Source organism: Protobothrops mucrosquamatus, unplaced genomic scaffold (assembly GCF_001527695.2).
Source record: "Protobothrops mucrosquamatus isolate PMUCROS unplaced genomic scaffold, P.Mucros_1.0 scaffold_253, whole genome shotgun sequence".
NCBI lineage: Eukaryota > Metazoa > Chordata > Lepidosauria > Squamata > Viperidae > Protobothrops > Protobothrops mucrosquamatus.
In genome coordinates, this window is record NW_015386329.1 from 2322263 (window position 1) to 2342795 (window position 20533).

The following is a 20533-nucleotide window of genomic DNA, read 5'->3' on the forward strand; positions in this document are numbered from 1 at the left end:
TACAACAATAATATAACATAATAAATTCATAGATTACAGCAACTCCCTTTTTTACGATCCTGTAACCCCTTAAATCAGGGATTTATCTGTAGCTAAACTCATATTTGAGTCAGTCAAAAGTACTCCAACCTTGTAATGTGTTGCAGTCCTCTTTGGATGAGCATATGAATTGATATGTGTTTATATCTAAAACTATAGGCCAGTATGAGAATGGGTTTTTTTCTGAAAAATGTGGTATGCACACAGACTTCCAAAAAAATATTTTACTAATTTGGGGAATAGCCTTTTCTCATTTTTAATGTGGGGAATCATTATCTCAAAGGCTGACTTAAGCTTACACATAAAGTGAAACAAGATAAGTAAAAACGCCTCTCAAATTCAAATGTTGATAATATTTACCTAAGAATTTACCTTCAAGTGTGATATATTTGTTTTACAGATTTAAATAAGAGACCATTTCAGGTTATTACAGGAAAAAATGGTTACTTAACATACCTGCATTCTAATATAGGAATAGAATACTATTGATGATAATTTTAGGAAGAAGAAGAGGAAGATGTTTAAGGCAGCTTACCTTGGGGGAGGGGTTGTCTCCTTCCATTTTATTTTCATAACAACCAGACTTGACTTGCTGTAACTCACACACATTCATGGTTTTAGGGTAGGCATAAACTTTTTTTTCTTGTTTACGGGGATGGAGTCAGGGTGTCTAAATGAAGCTGAGTGTTTACTGGAAGTCCATTCAGTCACCTCAACTCCACCCAGAATAAAGGGATCAAGGGTCGTAAAAAGAAAAAAAAGTTGCCCACCAAAATATGGAGCCACATGAATAGAATCAGGACAGAGCATGCCAGAACTAAGGCAAAGCTCTTTAAGTGAGGATGGCTGACAGCCTGCAATGTGACTGTTGTGCTCTTGAACAGACTCTAACACAGGGGTTCCCAACCAGGGGTGCTCGCACCCCCTGGGGGTGCGAGACGATATTCCAGGGTGTGCAAAAACTTGGGTTTTCAAAATTATAGTGTATATGCTTAATTTGTTGCTGTTATTTCAAACTTTTGTAAGGAGTGCGAGAATATATCAGAAGCGTTCTAGGGGTGCGGGGTATAGAAAAGTTTGGGAACCACTGCTCTAACACATATAGTTCAAGAATGTACCCTCAAGAAATTTCAAGGCAGCCACACCAGAAGGTTAGATGGTTAGCTTCTTTAGATATTGAATTGACATCCATCCCTTTGCAATTCTATTGCTCCATATTATGGTGATTTTATTATGGTTTCATCTTAATTTAATATTTTATCTCCTATATTGTATTGTCCATATATATATATTTGGTGTTTTAAATTAAATTTGTGTATCAGTGATTGCATGACCCCTGTAGATGCCACACACTAAATAAAATAAATGAATAATTATGGGGGTAGTGTGGCAGTCATTAAGTGCAAGAATGGGTCAGAAAATTCCAAGGCCATCATAACTTTGGTTATAAATGGAGGTCCACCTGTAGTCAAAGATAGCAGGGAAATGCAGACTTCTTTTCATGCTTTGGTATTCAGTGATAAAGGATAAATAAGGAGCATCTAAAGAGCAAGCAGAATTATTAAAAATGAACGCCATGAAATGGTCTGAAGTGAAACTGAAGTGGGGCAATAGGAGAAACTAAATCAAATGCTAATGCCGTTTGATTTTGTTCAGCATGTTCAGCAAAATGGACCAATTGCAGTTTTTGTAACAAATCAGCGCTTAGTACGATGTGAATTCATAGGTAAGCTATTCAAATCTTTTTTTTACAGATGATTTCAGCATTTAATGGATTTATATTCTCGCCCATCTCAGCTAATAAGTAAAAAAAAACATTTGCAAAAAATTAAAACGCAGTAACGATCAATATTAGCGTTTGCATTTTAATAAACGCCCATAATATGAATTCATGATTAATATTGGTCACTCTGCACGATGCTAGACATCGTAGAAAAAAACCATGAGCTTCCTATCTCCCAGGAAGTTTGCAGCCTCCGTGACCTGGGACGGGGGGGGGGGGGTAGGGACGCAGGAGAAGGAGAAAGAGCTGCAGGCTTTCAATCCGAGTCGAAGAAGTCCCCTGAGAGAGAAGTTCTTCCAAATACAATAGCGCGGGTACGGTCCGAGGGACAACCGAGAGGATCCGATGGGGGCGCTCCGTTCCGAGGGGCGCTGCCCAGGTCGCGCGGCGAGGACCAGGAAGGCCCGTCACCCAGTCAGCACGCGAGGCCGTCAGACCGAAAGGGGGCCGGCCCCTTTAAGAAACCGGCAGCGTGGAGTAGAGGCCCGAGGTGCCGATTGGGCGGCGTGGACCGGAAGTCAAAGGAGGGCTCGTGCTGCCGTTCGGGCGCAGGGTCGGGATCGTCCGCCGCCCCTTTTTCTTCTCCTGGCAGGTGGAGGAGCAGCTACTGCTGTTAGTGGGCGGCGGGGAGCGGTATTTGGAAGGGGTGCAGCAGTAGGCGCTGCTCCTGCTCTGCAACGCCCGCGGCGGCTTTTGATTGAGGCCGGAGCAGTCTGTCTCTGGGTGGGGTGGGGGGTAGGTAGGTGGGTGGTGAGTGAGCGGCTCTTTCTTTTTCCCCGGCAGGCCTAGTGCCACCATGGCTGAGAGGGCTTTTCCGAACCCCTTTGCAGACTATGACAAATCCTTGGCCGCAGGATATTTTGATTCTTCAGGGAGGGTGAGTGCTTGGATTTTGGCTTCTGCTTGCTGCTCCTTTTAAGCGGTTCTTTCCCTGAAAAATAGAGTGAATTTTGGTGGCAGCCGCGAGGGAAGAAGAAAGCGTTTGGGCTTTTTTCTCTTAATAACGCCTGGCGGCTATAATCTGGAAAATAAATGTAAATAAACTGCCATTTTTATTGTTTCAGTCTTGACTTTATAAAGACCTTTTTACACATCTTTTGCCAGATTCCATGTCATTAATCTTACTTTGAATTCAAGGACAGAGTTTGACAAAAATTATATGCATTATTTTACAGCACTGTGTGGTTCCTGTTCATGTAATGCCACCTTTGTTCAGCATCCTGAAGGTGTTTGTACAGGTGGAAATTCTTAGTTTTTAAGGAAGCTCTGTAAAGACATTGCCCCCCCCCAAAAAATCAGGCAACATGGGTATGTTTTGGATAAATGAAGATAAATTTTAGTGTCATGTCCTGTAGTGGAGAAATACAGTTCCATAATATTTAATAACTGAGTGGTAGTGGGAATTGGGGGGGGACTATTTTTAAAGGGTGCTCATTGACTTAGCTACATTAATAGGTCATGTCAGTTGTGAGGTAAAGACACAATTAGTTTAATTGTGTTAAATTGATTGGGAGCAGGATAGTGGAATTCTTTTTCTTTAGTGCATCACCTATGATTTTACGAAGAAACAAGATTCACTCTCATACATTTGTATGTGGAAAGCATAGAATCAAAACCATGGCATTTCCCCAGTGAATTATTTCAAACTCCAATTAAGGAAGCCTTCTAAATATTGAGATTGTCTTGATTATGAAACTCAGATTAAAACATGTTTTTGTGGCTGCTGCTCACTGAATACAACTGACATTTTTAGAGAAAGGTGTGGCATGAGACTATCCCTAGGAAAGCCAGGAACTCTGAACTGTAATTACTCTGTCAGTACCCTTAGGCAGAATATTTGGCAACAACTGTACTTCTTCAGAAGATAATCTACACATTCACAATAAAATTTTTGGCTAGAGCATAAAGTGTCTAATATATTGTGGAGAAATATGTGCTGTGCTATCCACAAATATGAGTGTAAAAACCCAGGTGTGTTAAACATAGTGTTTGCCATATCTCTGAAATCATAAAAAATGTCAGGCAATTTAGGTGGAAGTATATCAAAAGGGAACCAATAAATGCTGAGTGAAACTGAAGTTTATATAGCAGTACTGAAGAGATGTCACCGACTGTATTAGCTTTAAATCAAAATGAGGATCTTGTTTTTGACATATAAAGGCCTAACTAATTCGGGAGAAGACTCTGGTATCGCACCAGTTTCTTTCCAAAGAATCACAACATTCAAGAGAAGAATCCTTTTTTTGTTGGTTTAGATTGCCCTTTGGCAGCAACTGCTAGGACCTGTTTCAGATGCCTCCTAGAGATGCATCTTTACCCAAGTCTTCCTTTTATGGATATTGGCTATTATATATGGACGTGTATATTTACATTTAAATGGTTCCAATTGTTGTTGTTTTATTAAGATTTTATATACCTAACACTTTATGAAAAATGTATTCTGCTTCAGGTTAAACATCAGTTATAAGCAGACATGTCACTTACGTTGCATTTGTTTTTAGCTGTCTATGGATGGTCCTCATTTAGCAACCACAATTGGGCTAGCAATTTGGTTATTAAACAAAGCTAAGTGAAACCACAACTGTGTTTATGATCTTACTTCAGCCTTCCTGTGCTTTACAGACTTATGAGGATTGGCCGCAAAGTTAATTTTTCATCATCATCGTAATTGCAAATGGTCATTAACAATGCACTTGCTAAACTTGCTATCTGTATATTTCAGTCAAAACTTACTTTCAAGCCATACTAGCTGAGTTTGAGACTATAATATGCATGTATCTGAGCCCTTTTCAGACAATACAGTACAGCTTTTTTTTTTTACTTGTAATAACTGACAATGGCTAGGTATTGTGAGGCTGTACATTCTGGAGGCCATTGAAGGCATAACTGTTACCTAGCAATCTTTAGGAATCTTAGCTCGGGTGCCTAAAGAGCATGGGACAAAGTGCTGCACCAACAAACCCATTACAAAGACATCTAATTGACAACTCTGTACCTTTATCTTTGGCAAATCTGTACAGTCTAACTAAAAAGATTTTGAAGTATTTCTTTAGGAACAGATTAAAGGACATATCCAGAATGGTCTGAAGAGGTTTCACCAGAACCTATTTTTTTCCTGCTGTCAACATCATTATGACACTTGTGCATTTTCTGAAAAGCAATTTAAATGTTTCTGTACAGGGGAATTAACATATTTTATAATAGGATAACCAATTCTTGGAACTTAACAAAAGAAAACATAGAGAAAAAAAATGTATTGATACTTGTTTTAGTCAACTGGAATGTAAAGTGGCCTATCATATTTAGACATAATTGGACTTCTTTCTGTGTTTACATAACACATAACTAGTGTTCTTCTTGTCACAGATAGCTATATTTATTTATATCCATCTAAATAATGAAAGGGATGTGGTTCAGGAGTTGGGGTGGAGAGTTTCAAGCACTTTATGGTTCCGGTGTCAGAAATGAATATATAAATCAGATTGGTTTGGTATACATCAAGAAGAAGTAATGCTTCAAGCAAAGCAGAGAAGGCTTGATTCTGTAGTATGGCCTTTAGAGTATCAAAAGTAATTCCTCCTCAAGCTTTGTTAATGAGGCAAAATAAGCAGAGGAAGAATAAAATATGGATGCCCCTAACTATCTAATGCAGGCTTATTTAATCTGTAAGGGCTCTTTTCAACATGAATTGTATTATATATCACACATAATCCATAAATGGAGACAGCAGCTTAAACAATTGCCCCCAATGAGTATGTAGTGATTTGGTGCCCAGCTGGAAGTGTCAGGTGATATACTGTAGGTTTCTGTTCTAGCCTCTGGCTATTCAATACATTCATTATTTGGCGGAGGGTTACAAAATATGGTTACCAATATAGGGAGATAGTAGCAGATACTTTGGAGGACAGTATCAGGGTTCAGGGGAATTTTGACAATGTATAAAAACCAGGTGAATGAATTTCAGCAAGGATAAATGCGAAGTCCTATATTTGGTTATGGACTTTCAAATGGTGGGAGGGAATTGCTGGGCGGAAGTACTAACAAAAAAGTTCTGGCTGCTTTGATGATCACAAACTCTCTATGGACCAACAATAGGATGCAGCTATAAATAATTGCAACCCTAGGCTGCATCAACCTAAATAGAATATCAAAGAGAAATAACCATTTATCTTTGAAATGGTGGGTGACAGAAGCCTTCAGAGTTGTACCAGAGTACAGGTCAAGAAATAATGGGTTTACAAGGAGACAGAATTTGGTCCTTTATGAGGCACAATTCCTTGATTTGCTGGAGGTCTTTAAACAGGATGGATCTCCACGTCAGGGATCTCCTGTAGTAATGGACTCATGCATAATTTCCCTTTCAACCTTTATGTTATGCATGTATTTCTATATGCTGCCAGTGTTCATCGCAAAGTTTCAAACCTGAAAGATTTTTTAGTCTTAGAGCCTTGATAATACCGGACTGTGTTAAGAAATGGATATCTCCTTCAAGCTTTTTATGCTTACCCCAGCAAATGCTGGTTAATCTAGTGTCCTGTACAAAAGCTTCCATGCGGTAGAATTGTGGTGAGTCAGCACAGACTGTCAAGTAATATTGTATGATACTATTTCTGTCCTCTTTGTCTAATGGCAATCTAGCAGAATCTACTCTTAAAAATTTGAGTAGCCTTCAAGGCCCCCTCAGGGGAAAGTACAGCACTCCAATAACCTCAGGGTAATAGGCATGGATAGCCACTGTACAGTATCACCAGGGGAGAGAAATACAGTTTTAAATATTTAAGGTTCAGTTTTTAATTAATAGTTACTTGGAAGAAAGTGTGCCTGAAGACGTAGGGTTTGCTATAAAAATGAATTTGGATTCTTCTTTCCCTTTTTAAATTACTGCTTCCAGTCTGGCAGCTGTTTATTTCCTTTTTACTTCTAAAAAGCTGGTTCTCTTAAAAGTACATAGAGCCTTTCAAAGGACTTAGTTTGGCACATCTTGATAAGTGACAGTCTGTCTGCTGAGACATAACTGCTGTGTTTTTATTAACATCTACAGCTCACTCCTGAATTCACTCAGCATCTGAATAATAAAGTCAAGGAGCTTCTTCAACAGATGGAAAGAGGTCTGAAGTCTGCTGACCCCAGGGACTGTACTTGTTATACTGGCTGGGCAGGTAGGATGGGAGACCTGCAAAATGTGAACGTCAAATAGCACGTTTTAAACTCTGGATATTTAAAGAGTGGCTGGAGGACACATGGTCTTATTATACTGCTGGGATTGAATTTGTCTTGAAGAAGGAAAGACTTGGGGAATCCTCAAATGTTATTTATCAAGGGATGTGTAAGCTATCTGATTTTTTTCAGGATGTATTTCCTGAATTTCCAAAGTATTCCCCAATGTGATAGTAATTATTTGGACTGAGAAATTAAAAAAAAAGAATTAGGTTTCCTCCTTTTGCTGTTGTTGCAGCTGATTGACAATGCTGCCATCCTTTCTACCTTATCAGAGATGTCTCTGTGTTGCTATACTGGAATTCTAATCTAGTTAACTGTTACTTTGCTTTTTGATAAGCCAGTTTCTCACTATTCTTTTGAAATATATTAGGAGCGTGTTTTCACCCATCACACTTAACCATGATTAATGAATAAACTATTGTGGACTTGAGTTTTAGAAAAACTAAACCATATGCTATGCAATCTTGTCACTTGATTCATTTGAGAGCTATGTGAGCTGCAATGATTCACAGCAGGCTTCTGGGTGCAATTCAAGGTGCTGGTCACTTTAAAGCCCCACATGGTGTGAGACCAGGGACTGCCTCTCTACAGTGGTTTCTACCTGCCCCACCAGATCTGGCACAGTGGGTATGCTGCTGGTACTATCGATACAATCATGCCATTTAGCAGGTCCCTGGAAATATGCCTTCATTGTCATGGCACCAGCTCCTTGGACAGCCTCCCCCTGAAATAACACAATCCCTAGGCCTTTCATTACTAGACCATCAAGACCAGGCTGCTCCCCCACGCATTGCAAGCAGGAAGCATTTGGGAGCTTCAGCATGGATGTATATGTCTAATGGTTTTATTTTTATTGAGTTTTGAAGCTGTTTTAGTTGATTTTTGTTTTAATGTATACCACTTTGTAACAATATTTGACTCAGATCAATACATTAAGTTCTTTCTCTTTTAGGCTACTGTCCTTTATGTCTTCTTCTCAGACAAAAAACATTATCAGTTCTCCTGAGTTGGTGGCACAACTTTGGTTTCACTCTATTGGTGGCATGGGCATTTCCTTAGACCGGCATGCTGGCTGGGTAATTCTGTGAGTTGAAGTCCACGTATCTTAAAAGTTGCCAGGATTGAGAAGCACTGCCATAGATATTAAGGAACATAAAGGCCCAGTATGTTTGCAACCTTTACTTTCTAGGATATGCTTCATTCAGTGAAACTTCCTTAGGCTTTTAAACTAATTGTTCAAACTCAGGGCAAACTCTTCTTAAATAATTAACACTTGAATAAAACATTACATTTTAAATATCAGCTTTGGCAAAGTCTTAAACAAATACTAAATTATCAATTCTGTTCTTTTTTCCTTTTTTCTAAAGTACTTGATTAGAGGAACATTTTGCAAACCAAGTGAGCAAAGAGTGATGTTTAAACCTCATTCAACCCTTTGCATAGTTTCAGTCAGGATTGGTCCCACATTTTTACTAGCAGTACAGATTACTATAGTTGTCTGTTGAGGAGTGGGGATATTCTGAGAAACTTTATATTGTAGAAAATGCTAAAATATTATTTTGGATTCTCACACTCATATGTGCCCATGTACCGGTATATTCCTTGAAACAATATTCTGCATTCATATTGTAGTGCTAATAAAACATGAATTTTGATGATTGCTTGTTTAAAAAAATCATAGCCAATACCTCTATAAATTTCCACTGTAAATAAGCCCATATAGAGACAGCGGGAGGAAGCATTTGCAAGAACGTTTATTGAAAATCAAGTTTCTAAAAATGTCTGCTCAGATCATGAGGAGGGTGCACATTCTCTTGTTAATCAGTCACACTTTTAACCAGTTCAAATAGCTAATCAATAAATCATAATGTTTAGTTTAAAGTGGATTAAAGTTATTTGTTATGCAAATAACAAAAATCTACATTTAAACGGGTTAAGTAAGGGGTGTTTTTTTTTAAGAAGAATTTGTGTTTTTTGAATACAGCTGGTGAAATGGAGGAATTTATTACAGTATTTGTTTTGACATACAAAATCTAGCATACAAACATATCATATACATAACACATGTTTTATGTCATATACATGACATGTCGTATACATGACATGCAAAATCTTAAATGATTTATGTTAAGGATAGAATTGTCTCGTAGAACAGAATAACAGGATTGGAAGGGACCTTGGAGGTCTTCTGGTCCAGCCCCTTCTCAAATAGGAGATCTGTGTAATTCAGGACAAATAGTTGCTCAATCTTCTTTTGAAAACCTCCAGTGATGAAGCACCCACAACTTCTGGAGGCAAATGGTTCCGCTGATTTGTTCTCATTGTAAGGAAATTTCTCTATATTTCTAGGTTTGATCTCTCTTTAATCTTACACCTTCCATCTTCCTTGTCCTGCCTTCAGGTGCTTTGGAGAATAGGTTGACCCCCACTTCCCCGTAACAGCCCCTCAAATATTAGAAGACTAGTTCACACCTATTTTGACTTGTATTCCTACTTTGTCTCCCACAGTACTGCTTTTGATAGGTTGGATTATTTTTTTTCTTTTGCATAACGACAGATGCAAAGAATTAATTAAGCAATTCCACTTTCCCTGCCATCTATCACCTCCTTGCCATCTTCTCTCATAAGTGGACCAATTGTTTCCTTGACTTTTTTGTTTTTTATATGTTGAAAGAACCCTTTATTATTATTTTTGACATTTGTTGCTAGTCTTGGTTCATTCTAAGTTTCCTGACTCCATCCTTGAGATTCAAGCTATTTGCTGGTATTCGGTTTTAGTTATGTGCCCCTCTTTCTATTTTTTATACTTGTCCCTTTTGTCTCTCAGTTAATTAGAGGGTTCTTTATGAAGCCATGTTGGTTTTGTCTACAGTTTTTTATTCTCAGTGGTATTGTAGTAGATGGGGCTTTTAGAATCTAATTTTAGAATCTCAGTACTTCTGTCTCATTTATTTATTTATATTTTATAATTCTTAACCACCTATCTCTCTCGAAGAGGGTCTCTGGGCAGTGTACAATTGAATCAAATTAAACATTAAAATCAAATGGTTTTTTTAGAAACTTGATTTTCAATAATGTGTTCTTCCCCACCCCTGCTCTCCCCCCCGCAAAACTACACAGGCAAGTTTTGATCCCTTTGTGGAAGGCCAAGATATTGGGGGCTTTCTTCACCTCTGACAGCAAGATGTTACACAATGCAGGGACAGCAGCCAAAAAGGCCTTCCTAGATCCCACCAGTCAAATCTATTTTCTGCTTAGAGATTTTTCTTTGCAAACCTGGCCATTTCCAATGAAATGAAATGTGTTGTTACCATAGGATGTATTCTCCTTCATTTTTTTATACCGAATGCCTTCCAAGATTTTGAATTTACTAAGGTATTCAGTGTGATTTCAGATTATAAGAAATGAATTGGATCAAAGTGTTCTTTCTTAACTGCCTCTGTAAGAAAGGCTTGTTGAATATTTTTTCCCTGGCAACCTGAAAACAATTGACACTTATATGACTGCTAATAAATAATGCTGGGAGAGACCATCCCCAGCGCTTCCACTCACACTTTATCTGTTGTAGAGGTTGATGCCATTTAGACATATGCTGGGACAGAGGTTTAAGAGCAAATTTAACTATATATTTCCTCCCATGTTATTGTCACCAAGCAGTAGGCATCTATTTAAACTTCATTACAACTGCCAAAATTGCATAGAACTACCTTTTGAAAAGAAGCCATGGTATTTTCCATTAACTTCAAAGATTCCCTGAAGGGCAAAGTATTTCTCACTCATCTAATGATGTCCTCAGTCCCCTTGCATACTGCACGTTAAAAAGATGCTGTTTCTTCCTCATCACAGGTTGTGTGGGCAACCTGCAGACTTTCATTTTGTAGCCCTTGGAATGTCCTCTGATTATGATTGCTGAAAATGATCAGCATGTTTCCTTCCATTTTGAGATTGAGGACTGTTGAGAACTGTAGTGTATCAAACCATATCATGTGGGTTTTTTTTAAGTAAGACACTCCCCAAAAGTTATTCCCAAATCTTGGCCTGCCCAGAGGTGATATCGCATTACCTATTTTGTAGCCCTCCTCTGTTGCCTACCCCGCCTTAAAATCCTGTGCATGGCTCTTACCTTTGAAAGTTCTACCCCTATGCTAGAGGGGTTAGAACAGGAGTCCCCAACCCCCAGTTTGTGGACTGGCACCAGGCTATGGCATGCCAGAAACTGGTCTGTGCGAACAAGCAAAGCCCCATCCGCAGGTTGCAGACAGTACATGAAACCATGCCCCTTCTGGTCTGTGGAAAAACCTCTCTCCACGGAACCGGTCCCTGGTGCCCAAAAGGTTGGGGACGTCTGGGTTAGAGGAGTTGCAGTGTCAGCAGTATAGGGCTTTGCTTACTCTCTGTAAAACAGTTTTGTTAAATGGACAGTTTTATAGTATCAATAAAAGCCTAAAGACATGTCATGCTAGAATTCTATAGAGAATTAAATGGATAGAACTCTCTGCCAACAGACAGAAAAGGCTGGAACATGATCTGTGCAGATCAGCCTGGTTTTACCTTGATACAATAATAACGGGTTTAGGACCTTTAGGCATGGACCCTTGGTCACTCCTGCTTCACCTCCCACCTCAGCCCATTTACAGCCAGCTTTCCACCTCCCCTGGTTCTCCCCCAGCCATTCTCCCTGGCCAATGGGCCCCTGGCCCTCCACCCTTACCTCGACACCCTTTGTCTTGGGCCTTTGACTGCATGGGACAAATAGCCACTAGCTATTTGTCCCAGGCAGAAGCCATGGTGCTGCCGGGGCAGCATGCGATGGACAATCACAGGGGCTGTGGGGGGGGCAGTGTGCAATGCAATTTTTTTTTTAAAAAAGTGTTGTGGCTGCTCCGCAAGTCTTGGGGCCTTGCAGCTCTGTCACCAGGAGTAGCAGCTGCCGGGGCCACTGAGGAGGGCAGACAGGCGAGGGTGTGTTGGGACCAGGAAGGGACGGAAGGGCACCTCAAGGGAGCTTCACAAACACAGCTTGGCTCGCAACTCAAACAAAGGAGGAGGAGGAGCAAGGAGGAGCATTGAGGAGGGAGGCACAGCAGGGCCAGTGCATCTGCGATTGTAGAGGGTGTGGGGGGTCCGCAGGCAAACGACAGGGCTGGTGTGGCATTTGCAATTATGGGGGGATGGGTGTGTGCAGGTAAAGCCACAGCTTCTGATGGGGATGGCGGCAGGCAACCGCCCATTTGATGTCATGCTGGCACAGTGCGGGATGGGGTGGGCACCAGGCAAATGGCCAGCCTGAAACTGCCCCCCTTTGAATCGCTGCTCTGGCCCTGCCGTTCGCCTGCGCACCCCCCCTCCACCTCTCTGCAATCGCAGACACTGCCCTGGCCCTGCCGTTCGCCTGCACTCCCCCCAACCCCCTGCTGTTTGCCTGCTGAGCCTCCCCACAATGCCAGAATCCGCACTGGCCTTGCTACTCCTCTTCCCTTCTTTTGTTTGTGTTGTGAGTCAAGCTGTCTTTGTGAAGCGCCCTTGAGGCGCCCCTCTGTCCCTTCTTGCTCTGCCCAGTGGCCCCGGTGGCTGCTACTTCTGCCACCACTCCCCCTCCCTCCAGTCTTGGTGACAGAGCTGCAAGGTCCCAAAACTTTTGGAACAGCCGCAGCACTCTTTAAAAAAATCTTGCAACATACACTGCCCCCTCTACAGCCCCTGTGATCACCCATCGCACGCTGCCCTGATTGGCTGGTGGCTATTTGTCCCTTGCAGCCAAAGGCCCAGGACAAAGGATGCCTCAGCGAATGGGCCGGAAAGAATGATGTAAGGCAGAGGGCCACGGAGAATGACTGGAGGAGGAGCAGCGTAGAAGGAAAGCTGGTTGTAAATGGGCTGAGGTGGGAGGTGAAGGAGGCGTGGCTAAGGGTCTGTGCCTAAAGGTCCCATTCCAGTAATCGTGTTAACTTCGCTCTTTCCCCCTGCCTCTGCCACTATGCCAGCAAGCATCATTTTGTTAGTTCCAAAATTTTATAAAAAGGACTTCTTTAAAAAATCAGATTTTTAAAAGTTATCCTTTTAGAAGCATATATTCGCTCTGCAAATTGTATCTCAGTTTTTTTAATTACAATGTTTGAATGTTACCTGTTAGGAAAATAGAACCAGTAAGATGTCAGAAACTTAAGTTCAGATTACAATTTGGTTCAGTTGCAGTTATCTATTTTCTAAATTGAGCCCTGAACAAAATTGTGATTAGTTTCTGTCTCTACTTTATATCTAAAAACCAGCAAATTAAATGTATGCTTTGGGGTAGAAATCTAAATATCTAGATATAAACTGGTTTCTTCTATATTGCCAACTCCAAAAACAGTAGAAGGCCATTCCTATTCGCATCTTCAGTGGTTTTTAGTGGATATTTCTATTAGTTCCTCTTTGCAAAATATATACTGTAGTGTAAATTATATTTTGTATATACTGCTAGTGCCTTCTTCATTTGGTTTAAGCTCTCTGTAAACAAATGCACAAGAAAGGGTTTTTTGGTTCTTTTGTAAACCAATTATGGTGGGGGGGCAGCCAAACTGCTACATTGTACTACTGTATACCAGTTCAGGAGAAATTAGCCGCTTAAGAAAAAAAGAAAACTTTTATAGATAAGATTGGAGGAACTATTAAAGAAATACATAGTGTCATACTAGTACCATCAGAGGTAATTACAACAATGAGTGTAAGATTTGACCATAACCATAGTGGTTTAACTGTCATGAAACATTCAGCACATTCTGCAGAATCATAAACATGTCAGCCATTCTTTAAAAATTAAAAGATGTAAATTCTTATTATTCTAAAAGAAAAGGTTTTTACTTTCAGACTCAGAAAAAGGCAAAAATCTGGATAATGCTAGGTTTTAAGTATTGGAGTATTAATTATTCTCACAGGCCTGTATAATATATTTTCCTTACCTAGTTTTCTCTGTGAACCCATTTTTTATTTCATCTGCAAACTTCAACCAAAAGTGACATTTAACCCTAAAGTCTGCAAACTCTGTATCATACAAATTGAAATGTGGAAATATTGCTTATTCCATGCTACTGTTAAAATTTTGATACTGTGCTATGACTTAATTAGCTCATAGAAATATGGTGATATCCAGAATAAGTTATTTTCTTCTTTAAAATAATTTCAGGTACATCGCATTGCAGGTGAGACTTACGATAAAATACCTTTTTACGGTCTTCATTGATAGTACTATCACAGAAACTGTCTAGCGAGTGGACAAGGTTATTAACTTCAGCAGGAAATGGAGATTTGTCCTTAATATACGTGCATAATTGAATTGGCTGTGGTATGACGCTTGGGAGATTACCTATGCAGAATGAGAAAATGATCTAAATTTAAAAAATCCGATAAGCAGGAGAAAGTAATTTTGGAAGCTGCTCTTCTTGCCCTTTATTTATTTATTTTTAATATTAGCTTAAGTACAGAGGTCTGCATCCTCTTAGTGATGGTTAATGAGTTTGAAAGTACACTATAAATTGAAAAAATGAAAAATCTGAAATTACTGTGTCACTCTTTCCTACAGTACTTATTTCTGAAGATGCCTCTACAATGCATACTATTTCCTTGAAGACTTCAAACTCACATTAATAATGTTTCCATTTGTATTTAATACATTTACCAACTTTCCCTCTTTACTGGAAATAATCCACATTTTCTGATGTCTATAATTCCTATTTCCTGCTGATCATTCTTGATTCTGTTAGTGTTTTTTCCGATAAAGGATTATCTGATTATTTGGCTACACTGAAAGAAGGTCATTATTCCAAAGCCTCCAAGTCTTTGTCAGTATTTGAATATAAACCTAGATCTATTTTGGCCTCTAAAAATTAGTTGACATAACTAAATCATGATATTGGAAATGGTAAAATCATAAAACAAAGGCATCACCTTTTGGCATAACTTGTGTTATGCATCAAATATTCAAACTCTCACTGAGAAATGCTGAATAATGATTTTTTGCTGTTATTGTTAAACTTGGGTGTGGATTTCTTTTTTTTAAAAAAGAAGCAGCTCCCTATTTCTGTGTGAAGTTCTTGTATTGATTTTTTCCCAGTGGATCATGGTCACGTTCCTCTTTTTTTCTTTGTCATACATAATTTAGGGTTTTGTTGTTTTCTGTTTTGTTTTTGCATTATACTATTTCACATTGACCACACTGATCTTATATATACCTAGGTCAGGGGTAGGCAACCTTGGCTCTTTTATGACTCATGGACTTCAACTTTGACTGGGTCAGGAATTCTGGGAGTTGAAGTCCACGAGTCATAAAAGAGCCAAGGTTGCCTACTCCTGACCTAGGTCATTCTATGATGAATGGACTTAGAAATGTGATATGATCAAAGTCGTCCAAGGTATTAAAGATTAAAACTTTAGGTTTAAAAATTAAATCTATTAATTCTGAGATGAAAATGCATCAAGTATAAGTTTCTGTCAATAAGATCTTCACAAGAGTATTATGTATATAGTAACCCTGATTGTCAGGAATACAGACTGTTGTCCATCTCTAAGAGTATTAACCCAAAATTATGTAGAAAGTATCTTTAAATATATGACAATGGATATTGATGGTTAGACTGCAGATAGTATATTTAATGTAACTTTAACGTATTTCCCTATTGGTTTGGGATTATCATAAAAATACTAGCACTGTAATTACATGATTTTCTGTTTTGTATTACTGCACAATTGAAAAGGCTTTGTCTTAATAGGCAGTATAATTTTATAGTAATCTTTGGCTTATGACTGCTGTTTAATGATTTTCCAGAGTTACAATGGCATTAGAAAGGGTGCTTTACAGCCTGTAAATCACTTCTAGCCATCATAAACTGTACCATTCCCCTCCTGCATGGTCACATGATTATACTTTGGGCACTTGGTAACCGGCTTATTTACGACTGATTGCAGCATCATGTAATCACACGATTAGATTGGCTGTTTTTTTTTGCTGTTTTTTATTTCTTTTGCTGTTTTTTGGTAAAAAGTGAATTCAGGAGAATGGATTTAGACTTAAGACCATGTGATTTGTTTAACACATGGTTTAATGCTGTAAAAATGGTCATAATATTACATCTAGTCTTGTGGGTACCTTGACTTATGACCATCACAACTTATGACCAAAATTCCAATTCCAGTTCCAGTTGCCATCATAAGTTAAGGCAATTATAATTAATAAAATGAAATTATTATTAGTTGTTAATGGTTAAATAATAATAGTGCTGTTTGTAATATTTTTTCAGGCATTGCTTTGCTATATTTTCATCTATATGAGGTATATGGAGACCCATCCTATCTTCAGATGGCTCAAGAATATATAAAGAAGAGTCTTAGTTGCTTGACAAAGCGATCAATCACTTTTTTATGTGGTGATGCTGGACCTTTGGCCATGGCTGCAGTTGTATATCATAAACTACACAATGACAAGCAGGCAGAAGATTGCATTGCTCGGTAATGTCTCAAAATATTTGAGTAAATGCTCAGTGACATCTTAAACTCTCCATGATATATATTGCCTTACTTATGGGGAGAGAAAGCTGTTTCCACCAGAAGGTTGATCTTTGGAGTGCAACATCTATTATTTCAGACATAATAGGACGATGAATAAAGCTGTCATTCTTAACTAAATTATAATATTTAGGAAGGGAAGTACATTCGTTTTTATAATGATTAATTTTGACAGACTAGACTAGATAGAGAAAACATTGGTAAATTGCATAGGTTTTTCTTGAACAATAATCTGAATTTAAAGTTTCATTGCTAATTGTTTTTCATCCAAATTTGTATTTCCTGTTTATATTCTGCTAAAATATTCAAGTCTCTATTGTTTAAAGCAATGGTATATGAACAGTAATATTTTGACTGAGATACACGGTGCAGCTTCATTTTATTTGAGCTTATATAAAAGACATTGGTATGAAAATGTCTACATACACACTTTATGCATTGTGCCAATCATAAGTAAGATTCGTTTTATATCTATAATGAAATCCTGATGCTACTTTAAATTGATTTCAATGTAGAAAGAATATTGTACATTATTTTTATATTTCTTGTACTACAGTTATCCAGGAAGATTTGAATACTCTCTGTTGTATGTGTGTTTATGTCTGTGTATAAAAACTTCCGTTCTCATCCTATGGGTGGTATATGCATAGCATCTTAGCTGTTCCTAACACTGCACTCTTGTAGACAGCTCTGATGTTCCTGGGATATATTGGTGCCACTCTTCCAGCTTTGAAGTCACAGGCCTGACTGTTTCTAGCCTACTGGTGCAGTGGTTAGAATGCAGTACTGCAAGCTACTTCTGCTGAATGCAGGCTGCCTAGCAGTTCAGCAGTTCGAATATCACCAGCTCAAGGTTAACTCAGCTTTCCATATTTCTGAAGTCAGTAAAATGAGGACCCAGATTATTAGGGGCAATATGCTGACTCTGTAAACCGCTTAGAGAGGGCTGTAAAGCACTGTGAAGCGGTATATAAGTCTAAGTGCTATTGCTAAATGCTATTACTGTTACCATTTTGGCCTTTACTTTCCACATATTCTCTAGTTCCTCCTTCAAGCCCTGTTATTTGTCCAGCTTCTACTCCTTCTTCCTGGTGTTGCTGTTACTTGGGACTGCTACATCTAACATCACCACTGCCTTCTGGTCCTTGTCTACAACCACAGTGTGTGGTTTATTGGCTAGTACCTGCCTATCTTTCTGGATCAGTCCCACAGGATCTTAGCCCTCTTATTCTCCATCACCTTCTGTGGAATCTCCTATCTGGACTTTGGAGACTCTAGTCCAGGGGTAGGCAACCTTGGCTCTTTTATGACTCATGGACTTCAACTCTGGCTCAGGAATTCTGGGAGTTGAAGTCCATGAGTCATAAAAGAGCCAAGGTTGCCTACCCCTGCTCTAGCCCATACACTGTGCAAATGTTTATACATAATGCTAGCATAGTCTCATATGACTCTGGCTTGTTATAAACAGAACTGGAGAAAGATACACATTCTCCATCAGAACTGTATTCATATAGACTTCTGGTTTGCCATTGCGCCCGCCGCAGCCGCTGGAAGGCGAGCTCTGTCTAACGCATTCGATTTCATTCCGCTGGGGGACCCTGGAAAGGGTCGGAAGTCGCCCTGTAGGGGCAACGAGCAAGGAGGGGATCCCCACTTGATCACAGGAGGGCAGCAACCCTTCCGCTTGATCCGGGGCAGTCCTCCAAACCGGCGGAGGAAAGACCGGCCATAGCAATATGGCTCGTCACTAAGCTGCACACAGCCAAAATCAAACTTACCATCAAGCACTTCTAAAGCAACGCGGATGAAACTGGGTGAGATCTGATCTTCTCTTTAAGATCCTAAGTATTTTCTTTTCCTGCAAAAGCTGCCCAAAGTGTATCTTTCCCCCTGTGAGGAGAGAGGGAAGGGAATTTCTGCCCCACCCTCTAAGAATAGCGGCGACTGACTACCCAGGGGAGTTAAAGCACTAAAAGAACAATTTTAATCTAATTGGATTTATATGTTTCTGAAACTTGGGGACCAAAAGCTTTCTTATTTTTACTGGAGACTTTTGTTTTTATCTACAAAAAAGAAATAAAACTGGAAAAAGGATTATAAAAATTTTGGACTTAAAAAACTTTAAACGGTATCAGTAACATCTTGTGGTGAAGTTTGGTATTACAATTTGTTATTGCCTAAAAGAGACTTGGTTTGAAGCCCAGACTTCAGATAAAACTCTTTTAACCTTGATAGATACCACCTGTGAGAAACTCAGCTGTAAAGAGAACTTCTGGGTGGCATAACTGGCCTGCTTAAACTATGAATGTAAACTTTTACTGGCTTTCAGAGTTATATGTGGGGAATTGCTTTCCTATTTCTTTATCTTAGGAACATTGGTTATTATATGACAGTGATGGCGAACCTATGGCATGGGTGCCAAAGGTGGCACTCAGAGCCCTCTCTGTGGGCACGCGAACCGTCACCCCAGCCCCGCCTACCCCCGTGGTCTCCTCACCAGCAGACCCCTGGAGAGTCGCCCCCAAGTGCGGCCCGCACAGAGCAGTTCAGCTAAGGACATGGCAGCCAGGCAGCGGGGAAAAGACTCCACCTTGCGCCCCATCGCACGCAGATGATGGTGCGGGTGGAGGGCATGGCCGCCATGGCACTAGGCCACCTGGGTGATCTGCGGCAGGCCGTGGAAGCAGTGGGTTCCCTGTGGGTAGACGGAGCAGAGGCAGTGGGCTGGGGCGGAGAGGGGGCGGGGGCAGGACAGTTTGGGGGCATTCGGTCTCTAAAAGTTTCGCTATCACTGTTATATGAGATGATGAAACACCTTGGACTATAAAATCTTACTTGACAAACAACTTCTACTGTAAAGACTATCTATAAACACGTGAAATAGAGGTCCCATACCTAGTTATAAAATTATTTTTAATGTCTGATTTTAAAGTCCTCAACTTAACACATTACTAAGAGAATATGGATGAAGACCAGGAAAAGATCCTTTCCATGTTGAAAGCAATACATGAAACCATTCTTTCAGCTTCGGACAAAATAAGACCCAACATAAAAAAACAAGATGCCAGCTTAGATAAACAAACCCAAATTTTGACTACAACCCAAGAACTAACAACGCAGAAGATAACAGAAGAAATGGAATAATCAAATACTGACAGAGGACTCAACTGACCAACAAATACAGTTAATGGAAAATCCAGAAAAGGGAGTGACAATGGAAAATGGAAAAGACTTTCTATATAGATCAGAAGAAATTTGAGGAGAAAGAAGAAGAACAGATTGAATGGAAGATAAACATTTCAGGACAATCATGGGAATTGGAATAACAGGGAGACGATTTAATGAATACAAATGGGCTAGCCCTTCCAAAAATATTGCAACTAAATGGTCTCTCTTATTTCAAATAATATATATAATAATAGAGGGAGATCTATTTGATGACTTAAAAGCACTGACATGGAAGGCTAGTTGGCAAAAGAAGAAGAAGCCTGAATAAGGCTGAAGAAAATTGGGGGTTTGATTTATTAGAGGGGATTTCATATTACTAATTAGAGGGTTAAAGGGAGAAGTTGAGATAAGGGGAATTTTGGTCATTAAATTTAAAATATTTGGAAATTAGTTGAAAATAAGGATTCTATTTGTTTAATATTTAAAAATTAGACCCAAAAGAAAAAATATATGAATATGTTTGATTTATTGATTAACCCAGAAAATATATATAATGGTTTTGATTTATTAAAGGGGATGCTGTATTATGGGGGACCTCAACCTGCCGTCGGCGGGCGAAACGTCAGCGGTGGCTCGGGAGTTCTTGGCCTCCATGACGACCATGGACTTGACCCAATTAGTTCATGCACCCACTCACACGGGAGGACATACACTGGATCTAATTTTTGTCTCTGGCCAGTGGCAGAATGATCTGGAAATGGGGGAGATAATTATAGAGCCTTT

The 20533-nt window shown here is 39.5% G+C and overlaps 1 protein-coding gene across 2 annotated transcripts in view; it reads left to right on the top strand.

Annotated features, from left to right (window-relative positions):
* Nucleotides 1-2426: 2426 nt before the first annotated feature.
* Nucleotides 2427-20533, top strand: part of LANCL1 (LanC like 1) — a 30056-nt gene continuing 11949 nt past the window's right edge. Inside the window, exons 1-4 of one of the 2 annotated variants that reach the window (XM_015831070.1) lie at nt 2427-2434; nt 2606-2699; nt 6864-6981; nt 16318-16525. In XM_015831070.1, coding sequence (XP_015686556.1) covers nt 2619-2699; nt 6864-6981; nt 16318-16525 — 407 coding nt within the window. In that variant the 5' untranslated portion in view covers nt 2427-2434; nt 2606-2618. Of the gene's footprint in view, nt 2435-2563; nt 2700-6863; nt 6982-16317; nt 16526-20533 lie in introns of those variants that run through there. The other variant, XM_015831076.1, reaches the window with a different exon arrangement.